At 36.4% G+C, this 19089-nt stretch overlaps 1 protein-coding gene across 6 annotated transcripts in view; it reads right to left on the minus strand.

The window, feature by feature from the left end:
- The window catches only part of NT5C2 (5'-nucleotidase, cytosolic II), a 98669-nt gene that overhangs the window by 61899 nt on the left and 17681 nt on the right, over positions 1 to 19089 (minus strand). For 5 of the 6 annotated variants that reach the window (XM_042960370.1, XM_042960371.1, XM_042960369.1 and 2 more), the window contains one exon: positions 10139 to 10263. In XM_042960370.1, the coding sequence (XP_042816304.1) occupies positions 10139 to 10239 (101 nt within the window). In that variant the 5' untranslated portion in view covers positions 10240 to 10263. Of the gene's footprint in view, positions 1 to 10138; positions 10264 to 10424; positions 10448 to 19089 lie in introns of those variants that run through there. The other variant, XM_042960372.1, reaches the window with a different exon arrangement.

Here is a 19089-nt window from a genome sequence, read left to right on the forward strand (position 1 = left end):
CACTCACAAAGCTTAAAAGCAGTGTGTAACTACAGTGTTAGAGATATGCACAACAGAGAGATGCATCTATAGTCTCTTGCCTGAGTCTTTCTGAAAAGACAAAATGCCCAAGTTCTTGTTTTTTAAACAGATATTGTGCTAAGCACTTTATATTATCTCATTTAATCTCAAATAACTCTGAGGTATATATTATTCCAGTTTCACAGATGACAAAATAAGACTATAGAAGTTAAATACTGTGGGGGCGCCTGGGGGGCTCAGTCGGTTGAGCGTCTGACTTCGGCTCAGGTCAGGATCTCATGGTCCGTGAGTTCGAGCCCTGCATCGGGCTCTGTGCTGACAGCTCAGAGCCTGGACCCTGCTTCAGATTCTGTGTCTCCCTCTCTCTCTGCCCCTCCCTGTTCATGCTCTCTCGGTCTCAAAAATAAATAAACGTTTTAAAAAAAAAAAGGAGTTAAATACTGCGATTCTAAAGAAATTAAACGGAATAATGCAAAATGCTACCCTAAGGTCCAGCCTCTTAATCACCATGATAAAAGGATTAGATTAGCAGGTGTTAATCAGGCTAAAAGAGTAAGTGGAGAACATTTCAAAAGAAGAGGAACTAAGAATGAAAAGCAACTTAACAGACATTAGGATGTGTAGAAAAAAAAAAAACAACCCTAGACTCAACTCAGAATTAATGGAATAAAGTTTGAGGCAGGGAACTGCTCAAAATGAAAGTGAAAAGAAAAGAGTCAGTCTTACAGGACCTCAAATGTTATGTTAAGGGGCTTAGAATTTATCCCATTGCACAGAGGATGTGATGCCACTGAAGGTTTTAATCAGAGTGATAATTTGATTTTAAAAATAGATTTTCAGCTATGAAAAAAGATTGAAATCTTGCTGTATGCAACGACATGGAGCTAGACAGTATAGTGTATAGAGAGTATAGAGCTAGAGAGTATAATGCTAAGCAAAGTAAACAAGTCTTAGAAAGACAAATACCGTATGACTTCACTCTTATGTGGAATTTAGGAAACAAACAAAACAACCAAAAAAAAAAAAAAATGGATTTGAAGAGAACAAGGCAAAGAGATCTATTGGGGTTACTGTAGTAATCCAGGACAATGAGGACCAGAGCCTGGACTAGTATTATCAGGAATGAAAAGGCCAGAATCTATAAATGACTAGGTTCATATTAAAGCACACATATGCAGGGGCACCTGGGTGGCTCAGTCAGTTTAAGCGTCGGACTTTGGCTCAGGTCATGATCCCACGGTTTGTGAGTTTGAGCCCTGAGTCAGGCTCTGTCCTGACAGCTCAGAGCCTGGAGCCTGTTTCAGATTCTGTCTCCCCCTCTCTCTGCCCCTCCCATGCTTGTGCTCTCTCTCTCTGTCTCTCAATAATGAATAAATGTTAAAAAAAAAAAAAATTTAATGCACACATATGCATGTATTCTAAACGTATTGAAAAGGGACTACAAAGATGATCTCCAAACTACTAATGGTGTTCACCTGTGAGAAAGAGGTGTGAGGATGAAAGGGAAAGTGAAGGGGAACTTTCATATTCCACACTGCATTTCTGTACTCCTGAATATTGTACAATAAGAATTTACTTGTGCTGACAGCACAGAGACTGGAGCCTGCTTTGGATACTGTTTTTCTCTCTGCCCTCCCCCACTTCCACTCTTTCTCTCTCTCAAAAATAAACAAACATTAAAAAAAAAAAAAAAAGGAATTTACTTAGGGGCATCTGGGTTGCCAAGTAGGTTAAGTGTCTGACTTTGGTTCAAGTCATGATCTCACGGTTCATGAGTTCGAGCCCCCAACTGGGCTCTGAGCTGACAGCTCAGAGCCTACTTGGATCCTCTGTCTCCCTCTCTCTCTCTCTGCCCCTTCCCTGTGCTCTCTCTCTCCTCAAAAATAAGCAAACATTAAAAACAAAAAAGAATTTACTTGTCTATCACCTAAATAATTTTAAACACTGTTAAAAAAATAATTAAGAGATTAAAATTTGGGGGGCACTTGGGTGGCTCAGTCAGTTAAGCATCCGACTTCAGCTCAGGTCATGATCTCACGGTTTGTGGGTTCAAGCCCGCATTGGGCTCTGTGTTGACAGCTCAGAGCCTGGAGCCTGCTTCAGATTCTGTGTCTCCCTCTCTCTCTGCCCCTCCCTCTCTGGCACTCTCTCTTTCTCTTTCAAAAATAAAAGTTTAAAAATAAATGAATAGGGGCGCCTGGGTGGCTCAGTCAGTTAAGCATCTGACTTCGGCTCAGGTCATGATCTCGCAGGTTGTGAGTTTGAGCCCTGCATCAGGCTCTGTGCTGACAGCTCAGAGCCTGGAGCCTGTTTCAGATTCTGTGTCTCCCTCTCTCTCTGCCCCTCCCCCGCTCATGCTGTCTCTCTCTCTGTCAAAAATAAATAAATATTTTTAAAAAAAGAAAGAAAATATATCCAAAGTTATTGAGGAGGAATATATATGAGACTGACACTTCTGATATGCCTTTTGTGTAACTTTAACTTAAGCTCAGTACTAGTATATTGAATAACATATGATGTTATGAAACAGGATGCATTATGTAACGTTATATATTAAATGATAAATAATACAATTAAATCAGTAAGAATGGAAAGAAGAAAAAAATACAAGTAAAAAGTAAACAAATGAACCTAATTTCACTGCATACAACTACCCTAACCATAGTGTATAGAAAAAGAGCAAAAAAGAACTAATCCAAATAACTTAAAAAAAACAAGCATCTGATTACATACTATTAGTCACTGGCAGGGTAGAGTAAGAAAGCAAAAGTAATGCAACAAATTCTGAACTTTTTATTTTTTTTATTTAAAAAAATTTTTTTAAGTTTATTTATTTATTTTGAGACAGTGTGAGAGAGAGCAAGCAGGAGGGGTAGAGAGAGAGGGAGACAGAGCAAATCACAAGCAGGCTCCACACTGACAGTGCAGAGCCCAATGTGGGGCTCAAACTCACAAACTGTGAGCTGAAATCAAGAGTCAGACACTTAACTGACTAAGCCACCGAGGCGCCCCAAATTCTGAACTTTTTAAAAGTTTGTTTGTTATGGTATGAGCAAATCAATTATGAAACTATTCTAGATGTATTATTAGAATGAGCAAATGAGTAAAGATGTTGATGTTGTGAAGATTCAGGGTTCTCTTTACAGAACAACAGATATTTTCATGAAATCAAAGTAAACAAGGGGCACCTGGGTGGCTCAGTCAGTAGAGCGTCTAACTCCTGATCTCACAGTTGCAGGCCCAAGCCCTCTGCTGGGTGTAGAGATTACTTAAAACTAAAATTAAAAAAAAAAAAAAAAAAGAAAGTAAACAAGAAAGAACCTTATTGGGAAAAACTGGAATTAGAATAGTGCAAACTCATGATTTCAAAAATATATGTAAGAATGTGTGTACTCAGTGAAAATAATTTTGACAAATAAAGGTAGACATCTCTAGAATACTCCACCCAAAACAAGCAGAACATGCTTTCTTGTCAAGTACATATAGAAGATTATATAAGAATGAGGTGCAAATCAATAGCAAAAAGTTTGTGGGACATTCACAAATACGTGGAAATTCAACAACACATTCCTGAATAACTGATGTGTCAAAAAGAAATCATAAGAGAACATAGAAAATACTTCAGAGATCACTCAAAAACACACAACATATCAAAATTTAGGGGATACAGTGAAAGCTGTACTGAGAGGTAAATTTATAGCTTTACAACGCATTTATTAAAAGAGAGAAAACATTTCAAAGCAATGACCCAAGCTTCTACCTTAAGAAATTCAAAAAGGAAGAGCAAATTATACTCAAAAAACAAGCAGAAGGAAGCAAACGATAAAGATCAGAGCAGAAATAAAACAAAACAGAAAAACACTGGAGAAAAGTAAATGAAACCAAAGGTTGGTTTCAACAATATAACAACATTTAGCTAGAATGAAGAAAAAAAGAATCAAATTACTAAAGTCATAAATGAAAGCAGACACATTACTACTGACCTTAAAGAAATAAAAACAAATAGAAGAGAATACTATAAACAATTGTATGCCAACATAACAGGTAAAAGAGATGAAATGGACAAATACCTAGAAACACACAAACTACCAACACTGACTCAAGAAGAAATAGAAAATCTGAATAAACCAATAATAAGTAAAGAAATTAAGTCAGTAATAAAAAAAAAAAAATCTTCCAACAGCACAGGCAACCTCAGTCCTGGGCTAAACAGTGTACAGACACAAGTAGCCCTGGCTACTTCAGATAGATGGAAGCCTTTTGTATTTAAGCAAGTTGGAGGGGAGGGGTGACAGAGGAAGTATGGGAGAAGAAGGAGATGTGAACATTAAGTTATTCACATTGTCCTGATGCTGAATATGGATGCTGGTATATCCAAATATTGACATAGTTCTTGTGTTTTTCAATTTAAGAAAGAGAATTTGCAAAATCTTTTTTGGTTGTATAAACCGGTTATATTCATGACCTTGTATGTATTTCATAAAGTGAATATCAATAAATACTGTTTAAAGTAAAAATAAAAAATCGTCCAACAAAGCTGAAAATTTATAGCTTCCCTGGTGAACTCTATCAAATGTTCAAATAAAAATTAACACCAATCTTTCTCAAATTTTTCCATCAGAGTTGAGCCAGTAGTACATCTCAATACCTAAGCCAGGAAAAAGAAAATATAGAACAATATCCCTATGTAGATAAAAAAAAAAAAAAAAATCCTCAACAAAATACCAGCAAACCAAATCCAACTAAGTACAAAAACCACATGATCATTTCAATAGACACAAAAAAGCATGTGACAAAATCCAACACCCTTTCATGATAAATACATTCAACAAACTAGAACTAGAAAGGAATTTCAAACTAGGAATAAAAAGGAATTTTCATAACCTGATTAAAGGACAGCTATGATAAACCTGCAGCTAACATCATACTAAATGATGAAAGATTGCAAGATTTCTTCCTAAGGTGAGGCAAAAGAAAAGGGATGTTTACTCTTACTAGTCCTGTACAGCGCTGTACTGGACATGATAGCCAAAATTAGGCAAGAAAAAAGGCCTCCAAATTGGAAAAGAAGTAAATCTATCCTTATTTGCAGATGACATGATCTTATATGTAGAATCACTAAAAAATCCACAAAACAAACAAACTGTTAGAGCTAATGGTTATTTTGTTTTTATGCCATCCATATATCCTCGGTAGTGAAGAATCAGTCTTTTGCCCATTTCCTCATTGGGTTGAATTTTTAAGTTCTTTATATATTCTGGAAAGAAATCTTTAACAGATGCGTGATTTACAAATATTTTCTCAGTCCGCAGCAGCCTTATACTTAATAGCTAAAAACCAAAAAGCTCTAAGGTCCATAAACAGAAAATAGATGAACAAACTGTGGTATACTGATAACAATGGAAGGCAGAATAATAATAAAAAAGAACAAATTACTGATACACACAAAAATATAGATGAATCTATCTCTCAAACATTACTTTGAATAAAAGAAGTCATACACAAGAGTCCTTGAAGGTGAAATATGCTATCTAAATATGAGTAACATGTCTTCAAACGGAGTTTCTTTCTATGGATTTCATTAAATCAAAGATCTGCTATCTCTTTTTTTTTTTTTTTAATTTTTTTTTTTTAATGTTTATTTATTTTTGAGACAGAGAGAGACAGAGCATGAACGGGAGAGGGTCACAGAGAGAGGGAGACACAGAATCTGAAACAGGCTCTAGGCTCTGAGCTGTCAGCACAGAGCCCGACGCGGGGCTCGAACCCACGGACCGTGAGATCGTGACCTGAGCCGAAGTCGGACGCTTAACCAATCGAGCCACCCAGGTGCCCCTTAGATCTGCTATCTCTTATTCTCTCTCTTCCTTGCCACTGCCACCACCACTTTTCTATTTTACTTTTAGGTAGGTTTTTGGAAGAAGCATAAAGGGAATGGAAGCAGAGAAACAAACTGAAAATGTTTTAGGATCCAGTATCTTTTTTTGAACAATAAAGTTTAGAGAATCTGTATTCCATAAAGTAGGATCACCACACATTACGAAGAGAACTTATATTTAGAAGAGACCAGGAATACCTATGATGTAAGAAAAAAAAAAGGTAAGTCACTGAAATTTTTTAAACTTTTCACGCGGAGATAATTCTAGATTCATATGCAGTAGCAAGAAATAACACGGAAAGATTCCTCTATATTGTTCACCTAGTTTCCATCAAGGAGAAGATCCTGTATAAATACAGTACAATATCACAACCAGGGAACTGATATCGATACAATTCACCAACTTTATCCAGATTTCACCAGCTTTACATGCATTCATGTGTATGTAGCTTCATGTAATCATCACTGAAGTCAAGACACAAAACAGTTCCAATCATAAGGATTCCCTGTGTTATTTTTTTACAGCTATGCTCACCTCCCTTCACTTACCCCAATCCCTAAGTCCTTGCAACACTACTGTTCTTAATCTCCATAATTTTGTCATTTCACGAATGTTATAGAGATGGAATCATGTACTAGGCAAACTTTTGAGATTGGCTTTATTAACTCAGCATAATTTTCTTGATACAGCAAAGTTGTGTGTATTGATAGTTCATTCTTTTTTATTGTTGAATGGGATTCTTCAGAGCTAATATTTTAGGCAAAAAAATAGGGTGAAAAAAACCCTTCCCAGCTCCTGAATCCTTATCTGCCATTCCCTAGGAATATGAAACACTATTCAAAGCATTAGAATGATATACTAACAAAAAAAGTTTAACACAGTTCTGATAACTCGACCTCACTCTTCTTATTCTGACAAGATATATGCCATCTGTATATTATTTAAGGAACACAGCTGCTTGACATTTCTGAGGACCTATCTCTTCCATGTGATTTTCAATTCATAAGATGGCTATTGAAATCTTATCAACTTGTCCATTTGACTATTAAAACCCATACTAAAATGACAGGTTAATTCAGCTTAATCAACGATACAACTAAAACGCTGAATGACATTCATGTGATATGTACTAAGTGGTTAAGTGAGAAAGAAATTAAAATTTATCAACATGGCAGTCTCCCTCTGTATAAAACCTGATACTGGTTTTTAACTTGCAGTTAAAAAAAATCATAAACACTTCTAATTCTACCAGTGTGCCAAGCTACAAATACTACAAAATAATTTTATATAGGTACACAAATACCTTTTTACTCCTTAAACATATATAATAATTTAACTCTGAGTAGAGAAGAAATTAGAGAGGTTTAAATAAGCACTGGAATGGCTTTGGAGGCCTAAATTTCAATTTAAAAAATCATTTTGGAAAAATATAAAGAACTTAAAGACAAAGTGATTACAAGGTCTTTTAAAATAAGGCAAAAGACTGCTTAACCAAAAATTCACAGGCCCAATTGTTTATCAGACCTCAGTTCAACATGATAAAACCACTGCTGAATTCATAAGCTATATTCATAAAGAACCAACTTACTTACAGAAATTCTTCTGTGCTATAATCATCAAAATTTAAAAGGAAAGAAACAAATACCTGATTTCAGCACCCTGGGCACAGTCAACGTCGAGAGAAGATGCAAAATCTAATTGTTCCATTCTTGGATTTGATAGATACAAATTGTGATCTATACTGATCACTATCAGATTCTCAGTGTTAAACAAGGAACTACCTAAGAGGTAGTTGTCTAACTTGCCTCCTTCAAGCCACTGTAACATCTGAGCAACTCAGCCTATCTTCTGACCATAGAGCAAAACTATTCCAATGAAGGGTTTGGCTTGATAATTATCTTCAGCCTAGAAGACTCAATAACCATAATAAGGAAATGAAAGACGTACAATAGTCATACATTCTGAAGGCCAGTTTCTTAAAAATGACTCATGACCATCATTTTTAAGACTAATATTAGCAAGAAAAAAAGCCAGAAGTTAGATGTCTATTTACTTAACTAAAAATATTTAGCTTCTTCTAAAAAGGGAATTCTAAAGCATCACAGTGTATAGTTTATGATAAATGATCATCAGAGTCTACCTAATTCAACCAGTGATAAATTACCAACTCCAATAAATGTCTTTAATAAAAAACCCTAGAAACAGAATATTCTACAAACTTATTTAACTAGAAAACTAAAATAAATTCCTTTTAAATGATTTCTATTAAAAATTTTTAATTAACAAAAGCAAATACTTGCAAAAATTCAAGAACCCAAATTCTACATTAAAAGGAAAATCTGCAATATACGACAAGATGGATAAACCTTGAAAACACTACGCTAACTGAAATAAGTCTGTCACAAAAAGACATACTGTATGATTGTACTTATATGAATACTTGGAGTTATCAAAATTATAAAGACAGACAGTATAATGGTGATTGCCAGGGGCTGGAGGAGGAAAGGGGAGTTATTGTTTAATAAGTATAGTATCAATTTTACAAAATGAAGTTAGAGGGATGGATACTGGTGATGGCTGCACAACAGTATGAATGTACTTAAAACCACCGAACCATATGCTTAAAACAGTGAAGACGTAAACTATATGATGTGTACACTTTACCACAATAAAAAGGAAAAAAATGTTTTAAGTGATCTAAAAATTCAAATCCTTGAAGATGTTTTTCTCCTGTTTCTATTATTTCAGATTGTACTCTACTATATGAAGACTATAGGGTGCAGAGCCAATCTACAATCTTACAGGAAATATCATTCTAAATGAGTCAGAAGCACTCAGGCTATATATGACATACTACATACAATTAGGACATGTGATATTTACTCGATGATCTCTCTTCATTGCACAATTCTAGCCCCTGTTTCTACTGACAAACATGTTACATCATAACCAAATGTATGCAGCATAAACACTAAGCAAATAACTGAACAAGTGTAAAACACCTGTATATTTCCTCTTTCCTCCAACCTAGAAACAAATGAGTAATTATGAGTTGTTGTCGGTTCCTGGAGTTCCCATACAACTTTTTAGCACTACCAGTACACCAGCATTTCTTTCTACTTATACCTTGCTTACCCAAGATGGGAAGCCAGATAGTTCTAGTAGGGACCAGGACTTTGTATCCTATTAATTTATGGAAAATGTAAACTTCTAATTTCTGTCTAAAAACGAACGATTTCTAAACGCAGTACTTCTACATATTTTGGCTACTGAAGGTTTAGGGAGAGACAGCCACTTAATTGACTCCATTAAAAGTGGCATATAAAAATATTTACATTTTAAACTTTTAAAGGATTTTTAAAAGGATTTAGAGAAAATATTAGTCTTAAGATAATAAATGTTGCTAATACTCAGCATTACCACATTCAATCTAAATACACAGTAGCCAGGAGAGACAATTTCAAAAAATCTATTTAAAAACTATAATCAGTTTGTAGCAAATGTCGAAATTCTTATTTTTAAATGTTTTTACTTACTTTTGAGACAGAGAGAGCATGCACACAAGCAGAAAAGGGGCAGAGAGGGGGACAGAGAATCCAAAGTGGGCTCCACACTGAAAGCAGAGAGCCCAATGCAGGGCTCGAACTCACTGTGAGATCATGATCTGAGCCAAAGTCGGAGGCTCTTAGTTGGTTACTAAGCCACCCAGGCACCCCAAGAATTTCACTCTTATTAACTAAGGTACAGAGCGCCTGGGTGGCTCAGGCAGTCAGTTGAGCATCAGAGTTCAGCTCAGGTCATGATCTCACGGTTCATGGGTTTTAGCCCTGCGTCCTGCTCTGTGCTGACAGCTTGGAGCCTGGAGCCTGCTTCAGATTCTGTGTCTCCCTTTCTTGCCCTCTCCTGCATGTTCCCTCCTGCGTGTTCCCTCTCTCTCCCTCTCTCTCTCTCTTAAAGAAATTAAAAAAATGTTAACTAAGGTACAATTCTCCAGCAGCTGAAGACTTTCTTCAGTTAAGGACTTTTATTAGTAGATATATTAAAACACAGCAGCAGCAGTATGGTGTACTAGCGCTTAAAAATCTAGACTCTAGACTAGGTTTGAACCATAAACTGGCCTTATAATCTATGTAAATTGCCTAACTTCTCTACACATTAATTTCATCATCTGTAAAATGAGGACAATATGTGCCCACTTTACAGAGCTGTTTTGAGGATTAAACAGACAAAATACTTACCGATGATAGGCTTCTCGCCGATACTTTTTCAGGGCATGCTTATCCATGTTAGCAGGCATATCCGCTGCATTCTGTAACCGATCACTCCAGGAGGTTGACATTTTATTTCAATTGTATGCTGAATTCTAGAAAAGAAAATCAGTAGTTTAGTAGCTTAATGTTGGTATCTATTTACTGTTATCTGATTTTTTTAAAAATCAGAAAAACTCTAGATTGCAAATTTACTGATATAATTATCTATTTAAATATACTGAATATGGTAAATATACTGAAAAATTATACTTACCCTTCTAAACTATGTCAATTTACAAAAATAATTTCATATGGTAATTTCTATCCAGACAGATCATATTCCAAATAATTAAGCATGACTGCCAATAAAAACTAACTTCAATCCTAGATTCTAGAAGAGACCTAGACAACAGATTTGTGAAAATATATTAATTTTCAGTTAATATAGGTTTCAAAATATGTAAAGTAAGCAACTCTTTAATTCTCTTTTTTTTAATGTTTATTTTTGAGAGAGAGTGCAAGTGGTAGCACTCTTGTGTGCACAAGAGCACAGGAGGGGCCGAGAGACAGAGACAGAAAGGCAGAGACAGAGACAGAGAGAGAGGAAGAGAATCCTAAGTAGGCTCCTTGCTGTCAGGGTGGAGCCCAACATGGGGCTCAAACCTAAACTGTGAGATCATGACCTATGCTGAGATCAAGAGCCAGACACTCAGCCCACTGAGCCACTCACGCACCCCAGCAACTCTTTAATTCTAATCAACACACTAAGCTCAATCAATGGGGGTAGAATTGCAAGTAATGAATGTCTGATTTCTAATTATATCATGCTTTTAAATTTTTCTACAATTATCTTTCAGCTGGTATTAAAGACTATGGACTAGAAAAAAAAAAAAAACTAAAGCATTTTACCTATTAGAATAAACATCTAAAATAAGGTGAGCATGGGGAGCCTGGCTGGCTCAGTGCAACATACAAGTTTTATTTTAATTTTTTTAATGTTTATTTTTTTGAAAGAGAGAGAGCGTGAGTACAAGCAGGGGACGGGCAGAGAGGGAGACACAAAATCAGAAGCAGGCTCCAGGCTCTGAGCTGTCAACACAGAGCCTGATGCAGGATCTCGAACTCTCTCGAACTGGGAGCCACCCAGGCACCCTGCAACATGCAACTTTTGATCTCAGGGCTGTAAATTTGAACCCAAGGTAGGGTGTAGAGATTAAATCTTTTTTTTTTTTTTTTTTTTGAGAGAGAGAGAGAGAGAGAGAGAAGAGTGTGGGGAAGAGGGACTGAGGGAGAGGGAGAGAGAGAATCTCAAGAGGGCACCACACTCAATGTGGAGCCCGACACAGGGCTCAATCCCACAACCCTGGGATCATGACCTGAACTGAAATCTAGAGTCAGTCAACTGACTGAGTCACCAAGGTGCCCTCAAAATAAAATATTTAGGGAAAAAAAAAAAAAAAAAAAAAAGGAGTGCCACAGAAGTGCCTGGGTGGTTCAGTCAGTTCAGTTCAGCGCCCAACTCTTGATGTCACTTACGACATTAAGTCAATTTTTAAATTTTGTAGGTTTTTTTTTTTTTAAAAATGATTCATTGAGGTGAAATTCAAAAAAGTCAAACCATTTTAAAGTAAATAAGTCAGGGACACCTGGCAGGCTCAATTGGAAGAGCATGTGACTCTTGATATCAGGATTGTGAGTTCAAACACCACTTTGGGGGGCGCCTGGGTGGCTCAGTCGGTTAAGCATCTGACTTTGGCTCAGGTCATGATCTCACGGTCCGTGAGTTCGAGCCCCGTGTCGGGCTCTGTGCTGACAGCTCAGAGCCTGGAGCCTGCTTCCAATTCTGTGTCTCCCTCTCTCTCTGACACTCCCCCGTTCATGCTCTGTCTCTGTCTCAAAAATAAATAAACATTAAAAAAAAAAAAATTCAAACACCACTTTGGGTGTAGAGATTACTTAAAAATAAAATCTTTTATTTTTTTTATTTTATTTTTTTTTAAATAAAATCTTTTAAATAAATAAAGTCAAAAAATAAAAAATAAGTCAATGGCATATTCATAACATTGTGCAATTTCTACCTCTATCTAGTTCCAAAATATTTCCATCACTCCAAAGAAAACCCCTTACACTTTAAGCAGTTTCTCCCTCATCCCCCTTAGCCCTCAACATGGCAACCACCAATCTGGGTTCTGTCTCGACAGATTTATCTATTCTGGATATTTCATATAAATGGAATCATGTAACATGTAACCTATTGTGTCTGACTTCTGTCATTTAACATAATATTTCTCATTTCATCCATATTGTACCAAGTTTCCATTGTACGTATTTATCACAATTCATCACAATTGATGGATGTCTGGACTATGTCCACCTTTTGGCTACTGTGAATAGTGCTGCTATGAACAGGTACAATGTATTTACGTAGCAGTCTCCAATTCTTTTGAATATATATTTAGGTCTGTAAGTTTTTAAAGTAACCATGATTTCCAAACACTGTTTACAGAACAACAGTACTGGTATTTATAAAAGATTCTAGTTAAAATCTTTTTCTTTATTTATTATGAGAGAGCAAGAGAGAGAGGGCATGAACATGGGGGGGGGGGGGGGAGGTGCAGAGAGAGGAGAAAGAATCCTAAGCAGACTCTGTACTGTCAGTGCAGAGCCTGACGTAGGCCTTGAATGAACGAACCATGAGACCATGACCTGAGACAAAATCAAGAGTCAGATATTTAACCGACTGAGCCACCCAGGTGCCCCTCTAGTTAAAACCTTATTAAAGTTTAAAATTAACTTGAGAGGAAGTTATTTGTTAGACTATTATAATTAAATCTAGACATACTATAAGGATTTTTTCTTTTAATAAAAAAAGATTCATGTAACAAATCTGGACCATTTTGTGGACCAAAAAGGGAGAAATTTAGAAGTGAGAATTATGATGGAACATCAATGATTTCTGGAATAGAGATTGGGAAGAGGACCAGAAATATAACTTACATGTATTTAACACTCAGATATGAAATTTGTATTCTATGGTAAATTAAGAGAAATCAGAATAGTCATGCATTAAAACAAGACTTCAACTGTAATTATGGTCCATCCAATAAAGCAAGGGAAATGAAATTTGCTTATTGTTGAGGTTTTTTTAAATTGTTGAGGTCTTAAGGAAATTCCAATTTTTAAAAATCTCAATATTCACAAAAGGCTACTTCTTAACATTTTTTCTTTTTAAATTAGGGAGATGTGCAGAAGGTGAGCTCTCTAATCTTCATTTGTATAATGATTAGTACACACGGGTGAGGAAACCCATTTGAAGCCTGAAAAAGAACCAACCAGAGTTAAAAGGAAACAATCTCTGAAGCTCATGCAGGTTGGGAAGAGTTCCCATCCCAAGTAGCCAGAATGAAAAACCTCATCACTAACACAGTATTGAGTAGAGTACAGTTGGAAGGGTTTGTGTGGGGCAAAATCATCAAGACTAAACATTGCTTTCATCCTGCCTAGCAAAAGTTAAAAGACCTGAAAGGACCAAACTGCTTCCAAGTACCTCAACCATGCCAAAAAACAAAGTTTAAACATATTCATAAGAATACAAATATATCCAGCAACCAACAAGGTAAAATTTATACTGTCTGACATTCAATCAAAAATTATTAGCATTCAAAGAAATAGGACAATATGACCTATAATGAGGAGAGAAATCCATCAGTTGCATAAATGACACAGATGATAAAATTTGTACAAACATTTAAAAATGACAACTACAATTATCTGAGATGAAAAACATGCTGGAGGGGTGGCTGGCTGGCTTAGTTGGAGAAGCATGGGACTCTTGATCTTGGGGTTGTGTTTATTTAAAAATAAAATCTTAAAAAAAAATTTTTTTTAATCATGCTGCAATGGTATTGGCACAAAAACAGACACATAGACCAATGGAATAGAATAGAAACCCCAGAACTAGACCCACAAACTTATGGCCAACTAATCTTTGACAAAGCAGGAAAGAACATCCAATGGAAAAAAGACAGTCTCTTTAACAAATGGTGCTGGGAGAACTGGACAGCAACATGCAGAAGGCTGAAACTAGACCACTTTCTCACACCATTCACAAAAATAAACTCAAAATGGATAAAGGACCTGAATGTAAGACAGGAAACCATCAAAACCCTAGAGGAGAAAGCAGGAAAAGACCTCTCTGACCTCAGTCGTAGCAATTTCTTACTTGACACATCCCCAAAGGCAAGGGAATTAAAAGCAAAAATGAACTACTAGGACCTTATGAAGATAAAAAGCTTCTGCACAGCAAAGGAAACAACCAACAAAACTAAAAGGCAACCAACAGAATGGGAAAAGATATTTGCAAATGACATATCGGACAAAGGGCTAGTATCCAAAATCTATAAAGAGCTCACCAAACTCCACACCCAAAAAACAAATAACCCAGTGAAGAAATGGGCAGAAAACATGAATAGATACTTCTCTAAAGAAGACATCCGGATGGCCAACAGGCACATGAAAAGATGCTCAACATCGCTCCTCATCAGGGAAATACAAATCAAAACCACACTCAGATATCACCTCACGCCAGTCAGAGTGGCCAAAATGAACAAATCAGGAGACTATAGATGCTGGAGAGGATGTGGAGAAACGGGAACCCTCTTGCACTGCTGGTGGGAATGCAAATTGGTGCAGCCGCTCTGGAAAACAGTGTGGAGGTTCCTCAAAAAATTAAAAATAGACCTACCCTATGACCCAGCAATAGCACTGCTAGGAATTTACCCAAGGGATACAGGAGTACTGATGCATAGTGGCACTTGTACCCCAATGTTTATAGCAGCACTCTCAACAATAGCCAAATTGTGGAAAGAGCCTAAATGTCCATCAACTGATGAATGGTTAAGAAATTGTGGTTTATATACACAATGGAGTACTACATGGCAATGAGAAAGAATGAAATCTGGCCCTTTGTAGCAACGTGGATGGAACTGGAGAGTGTTATACTAAGTGAAATAAGACAGAGAAAGACAGATAACCATATGTTTTCACTCTTATGTGGATCCTGAGGAACTTAACAGAAACCCATGGGGGAGCGGAAGGGGGAAAAAAAAAAAGAGGTTAGAGTGGGAGAGAGCCAAAGCATAAGAGACTCTTAAAAACTGAGACCAAACTGAGGGTTGATGGGGGGTGGGAGGGAGGAGAGGGTGGGTGATGGGTATTGAGGAGGGCACCTTTTGGGATGAGCACTGGGTGTTGTATGGAAACCAATTTGACAATAAATTTCATATATTGAAAAATAAATAAATAAATAAGTAAATAAAAATCATGCTGCATAGGATGAATAGGTTATACATGAAAGAAAACATTAGTGAAGTTGAAGAAAAAGCAATAGAACCTATTCAAACTAAAAGAGAGAAAAGGACCAAAAAAAAAAAAAAAAAAAAAAAAATTAAGAGCACCAGTGAGCTGTGCAAGTTCCAAGCACCTTGACATATGTGTAATTGGAGTCCACAAAGGAAAAGAGAAAGGACGAAAAGAGAAAAAAAAAAAAAAAATTAAAGAAACAGAGAAAAAATTTCCAAATTTGATATAAACCATAAATCCATACATTCAAGAAAACTCAGCAAACCCCAAGCACAAGAAACATTAAAATTACATCAAAGCACATCAAAACCAAATTCCTTAAAAAGTGGTAAAGAGAAAATATTAAAAAGGAGCTAGGGAGAAAATAAACACATTATTATTATTATTTTTTAATAAATGTTTATTCGTTTTTGAGAAAGAGAACGTGAGCAGGGAGGGGTGGGGGGGTAGAGGATCCAAAGAGGGCTCTGCACTGACAGCAGCAATCCCAATATGGGGTTCAAACTCATGAACCGTGAGATCAGGACCTGAGCTGAAGTTGGATGCTCAACTAACAGAGCCACCCAAGCACCCCAAAAACACATTCGTAAAGAAGAAAAAAGGAGATTTCTCATCTGAAACAGTGAAGCCAGAGGAAAGTGAAGAAATACCTTTAAAGCAGTGAAAGAAGTGTCAACCTAGAATTCTATACCTGGCAAAAATATCTTTCTGAAATAAACTTTTTCAGACACATGAAAGCTGAAAGAATTCATCACCAGCCAATTAAAAAAATAAATAAATAAATAATTTAAAGAAGTCCAGGCAAGAGGAAAACAATACCAGATGGAAATCAATCTACACAGAATAATTATAAAAGATTTTTTTTCTATGTTAAATTTTTTTTAAGTTTATTTATTTATTTATTGAGAGAGAGAGAGAGAGAGAGAGAGAGAGAGAGAGAGAAAGACAGGGTAAGCACAAGCAGGGGAGGGGCAGAGAGAAGGAGGGACAGAATCCCAAGCAGGCTCTACGCCATCAGCACAGAGCCCAATGTGGGGCTCAAACTCACAAACTGTGAGATCATGACCTGAGCCAAGATCAAGAGTCAGATGCTTAACCAACTGTGCCACCCAGGCACCCCATTCCTATGTTAAATCTGTTTAAAAGACACCTGTTTAAAGCAACAGTAGTAACAAAGTATTGTGAAGTTTATTATATAACTAGAAGTAAAATGTAGGACATCAATAGCCCAAAGGTGGGTAGGGGGAAAATAAAAATATACTATTGTAAGATTCTTATAGTGTACAAGAAGTAGTACAGTAACACTTGAAAGCAGACTGTGACAAAGTAAACATGCATACTATACACCCTAAAGCAATCACCAAAATTACACAGAGTTATGGCCAGTAAGGCAACAAAAGACATAAAATAGAAACAAAAAAATAATCAACTTAAAGTAAGAGTTAAAAAGAACAAAAGGAAACAAAAAAAACAGGACAAACAGGACAAAATAGCAAGGTAGTAGAATTTTACTTAACTATATTTTTAAAAATTGCACTACATTCAAAATGCCTAAAAACTCCAATTAAAAAGAAGCTCTAGTGGGTATATTAACATTAAACAAAGTATACTTCAGATCAAAGAATCACTATGTATAATTGATAAAAAGGTCAATTTGCCAAAAAGATACAGCAATTACAAACATATGCACCCAACAATAGAGCTCCAAAATACATGGAGCAAACATTGATAAAAGTGAAGGAGGAAACAGATAGTGCTACAATAACTGTTGAAGACTTAACTACTGATAAGGATATTCAGGTCTACAACAACACTATAGACTAACTACACCTAACACGCGTATAGGCCACTCCGCCTAACAACAGAGTACACATTCTTCTCAAGTGCTCAATCACAAAGCTCAATCACAAAGCTAGTATCAATACATGTTTAAAAACTGACAAAAAATGCAATCATACAAAATATCTTCTACTACCACAATGGAATGAAGCTGGAAATCAGCAACAGGATGAAAAACCTTATGACTCACAAATACACAGAAATTAAACAACACTCTTTCCAACAACCAATGGATCAGAGAAGAAATCACAAGGAAAATGTGTGTGTGTGCACTCGTGCGCACTCTCTCTCTCTCTCAAATAAAAAATAAAGAGGCACCTGGGTGGCTCAGTCAGTTAAGCATCTGGCTCCAGATTTCAGCTTAGGACATGATCTCACGGTTTGTGAGTTCAAACCCTGCAACTGGCTCTGTGCTGACAACTCAGAGCCTGCTTGGGATTCTCTCTCTCCCTTTCTCTGCGTCTTCCCCACTTATGATAAAAATAAATAAATAAACTTAAAAAAAAAAAAACAAAAAAGAGGGGAAAAAATCGCAAATCAATAACCTATGTCTTCAGGAATTAGAAGAAAGAGACAAAAAAAAAAAAAAAAAGGTAAATTAACTAAACCCAAGCCCAGCAGAAAGATCAATGAGAACAAAAGTTGGTTCTTTGAAATGACCAACAAAATTGACAAACCTTTACCTACAATGACTAGGAAATAAAGAGATAAGATTCAAATAACTAGAATCAGATGAAAGTGGGGACATTATTACTGACATATGTACACAGAAATAAAAATCAAATCCATCAACATATTAAAATAATTCATCACAACCAAGTGGTGTTGGGTCCAAGAACACAGGATGACTTATCTTTCTTTTCTTTTTTTACTTATTTTGAGAGAGAGAGAAAGCATGAGTGGGGTAGGGTCAGAGAGAGAGGAGACAGAGAGAACCCAAGCAGACTCTGTACTGCCAGATCAGAACCCAATGTGGGAGAGATCATGACCCCAGCCTAAGTCAGATATTTAACCAACTGAGCTACCCAGTCACCCTGGGATCATTTATCATTCTAAAATCAGTCAATGAGAGGTGCCTGGGTGGCTCAGTCAGTTAAGCACCAGACTTTGGCTCACGCATCATCTCATGGTTGGTGACTTTGAGCCCAACATCGGGCTCTGGGCTGACAGCTCAGAGCCTGGAGCCTATTTCAGATTCTGTGTGTCCCTCTCTCTCTGACCCTCCCCCACTTGATTGTGCGCGTGCGCGCGCGTGCTCTCTCTCTCTCTCAAAAAACAAAAAAATTAAAGAAAAATTTAAATCAATGTAACAGAAAAACAATATATCATCTCAATACAGAGCAAACAAGTACAAGACGAAATCCAACATGCTTTCCTGATTTAAAAAAAAATAAATCTCAGCAAATTAGGTATAAAAGGGAACTTCTTTAGTATGATAAAGTGCATTTACCAAAAACCTACGGCTAATATAATATTAATGGCAAAAGACTGAATGTTTTCTCCCTAAGATCAGACAAAAGAGATGTATGCTGTCACCACTCAACATTGTACTGAAGGTTCTATTCTAGCCAGTATAATCAGGCACCTGGCAGGATATATAAAAATTAATATAAAAATTAATGCAAGGGGTGCTTGGCTGGCTCAGTCAGTAGAGCATGAACTCTTGATCTTAGGGTCATGACTTCGAGCCCCATTTTTGGCACAGAGTTTGCTTTTAAAAAAAGTAATTCATAATGAAT

Source organism: Panthera tigris, chromosome D2 (assembly GCF_018350195.1).
Source record: "Panthera tigris isolate Pti1 chromosome D2, P.tigris_Pti1_mat1.1, whole genome shotgun sequence".
NCBI lineage: Eukaryota > Metazoa > Chordata > Mammalia > Carnivora > Felidae > Panthera > Panthera tigris.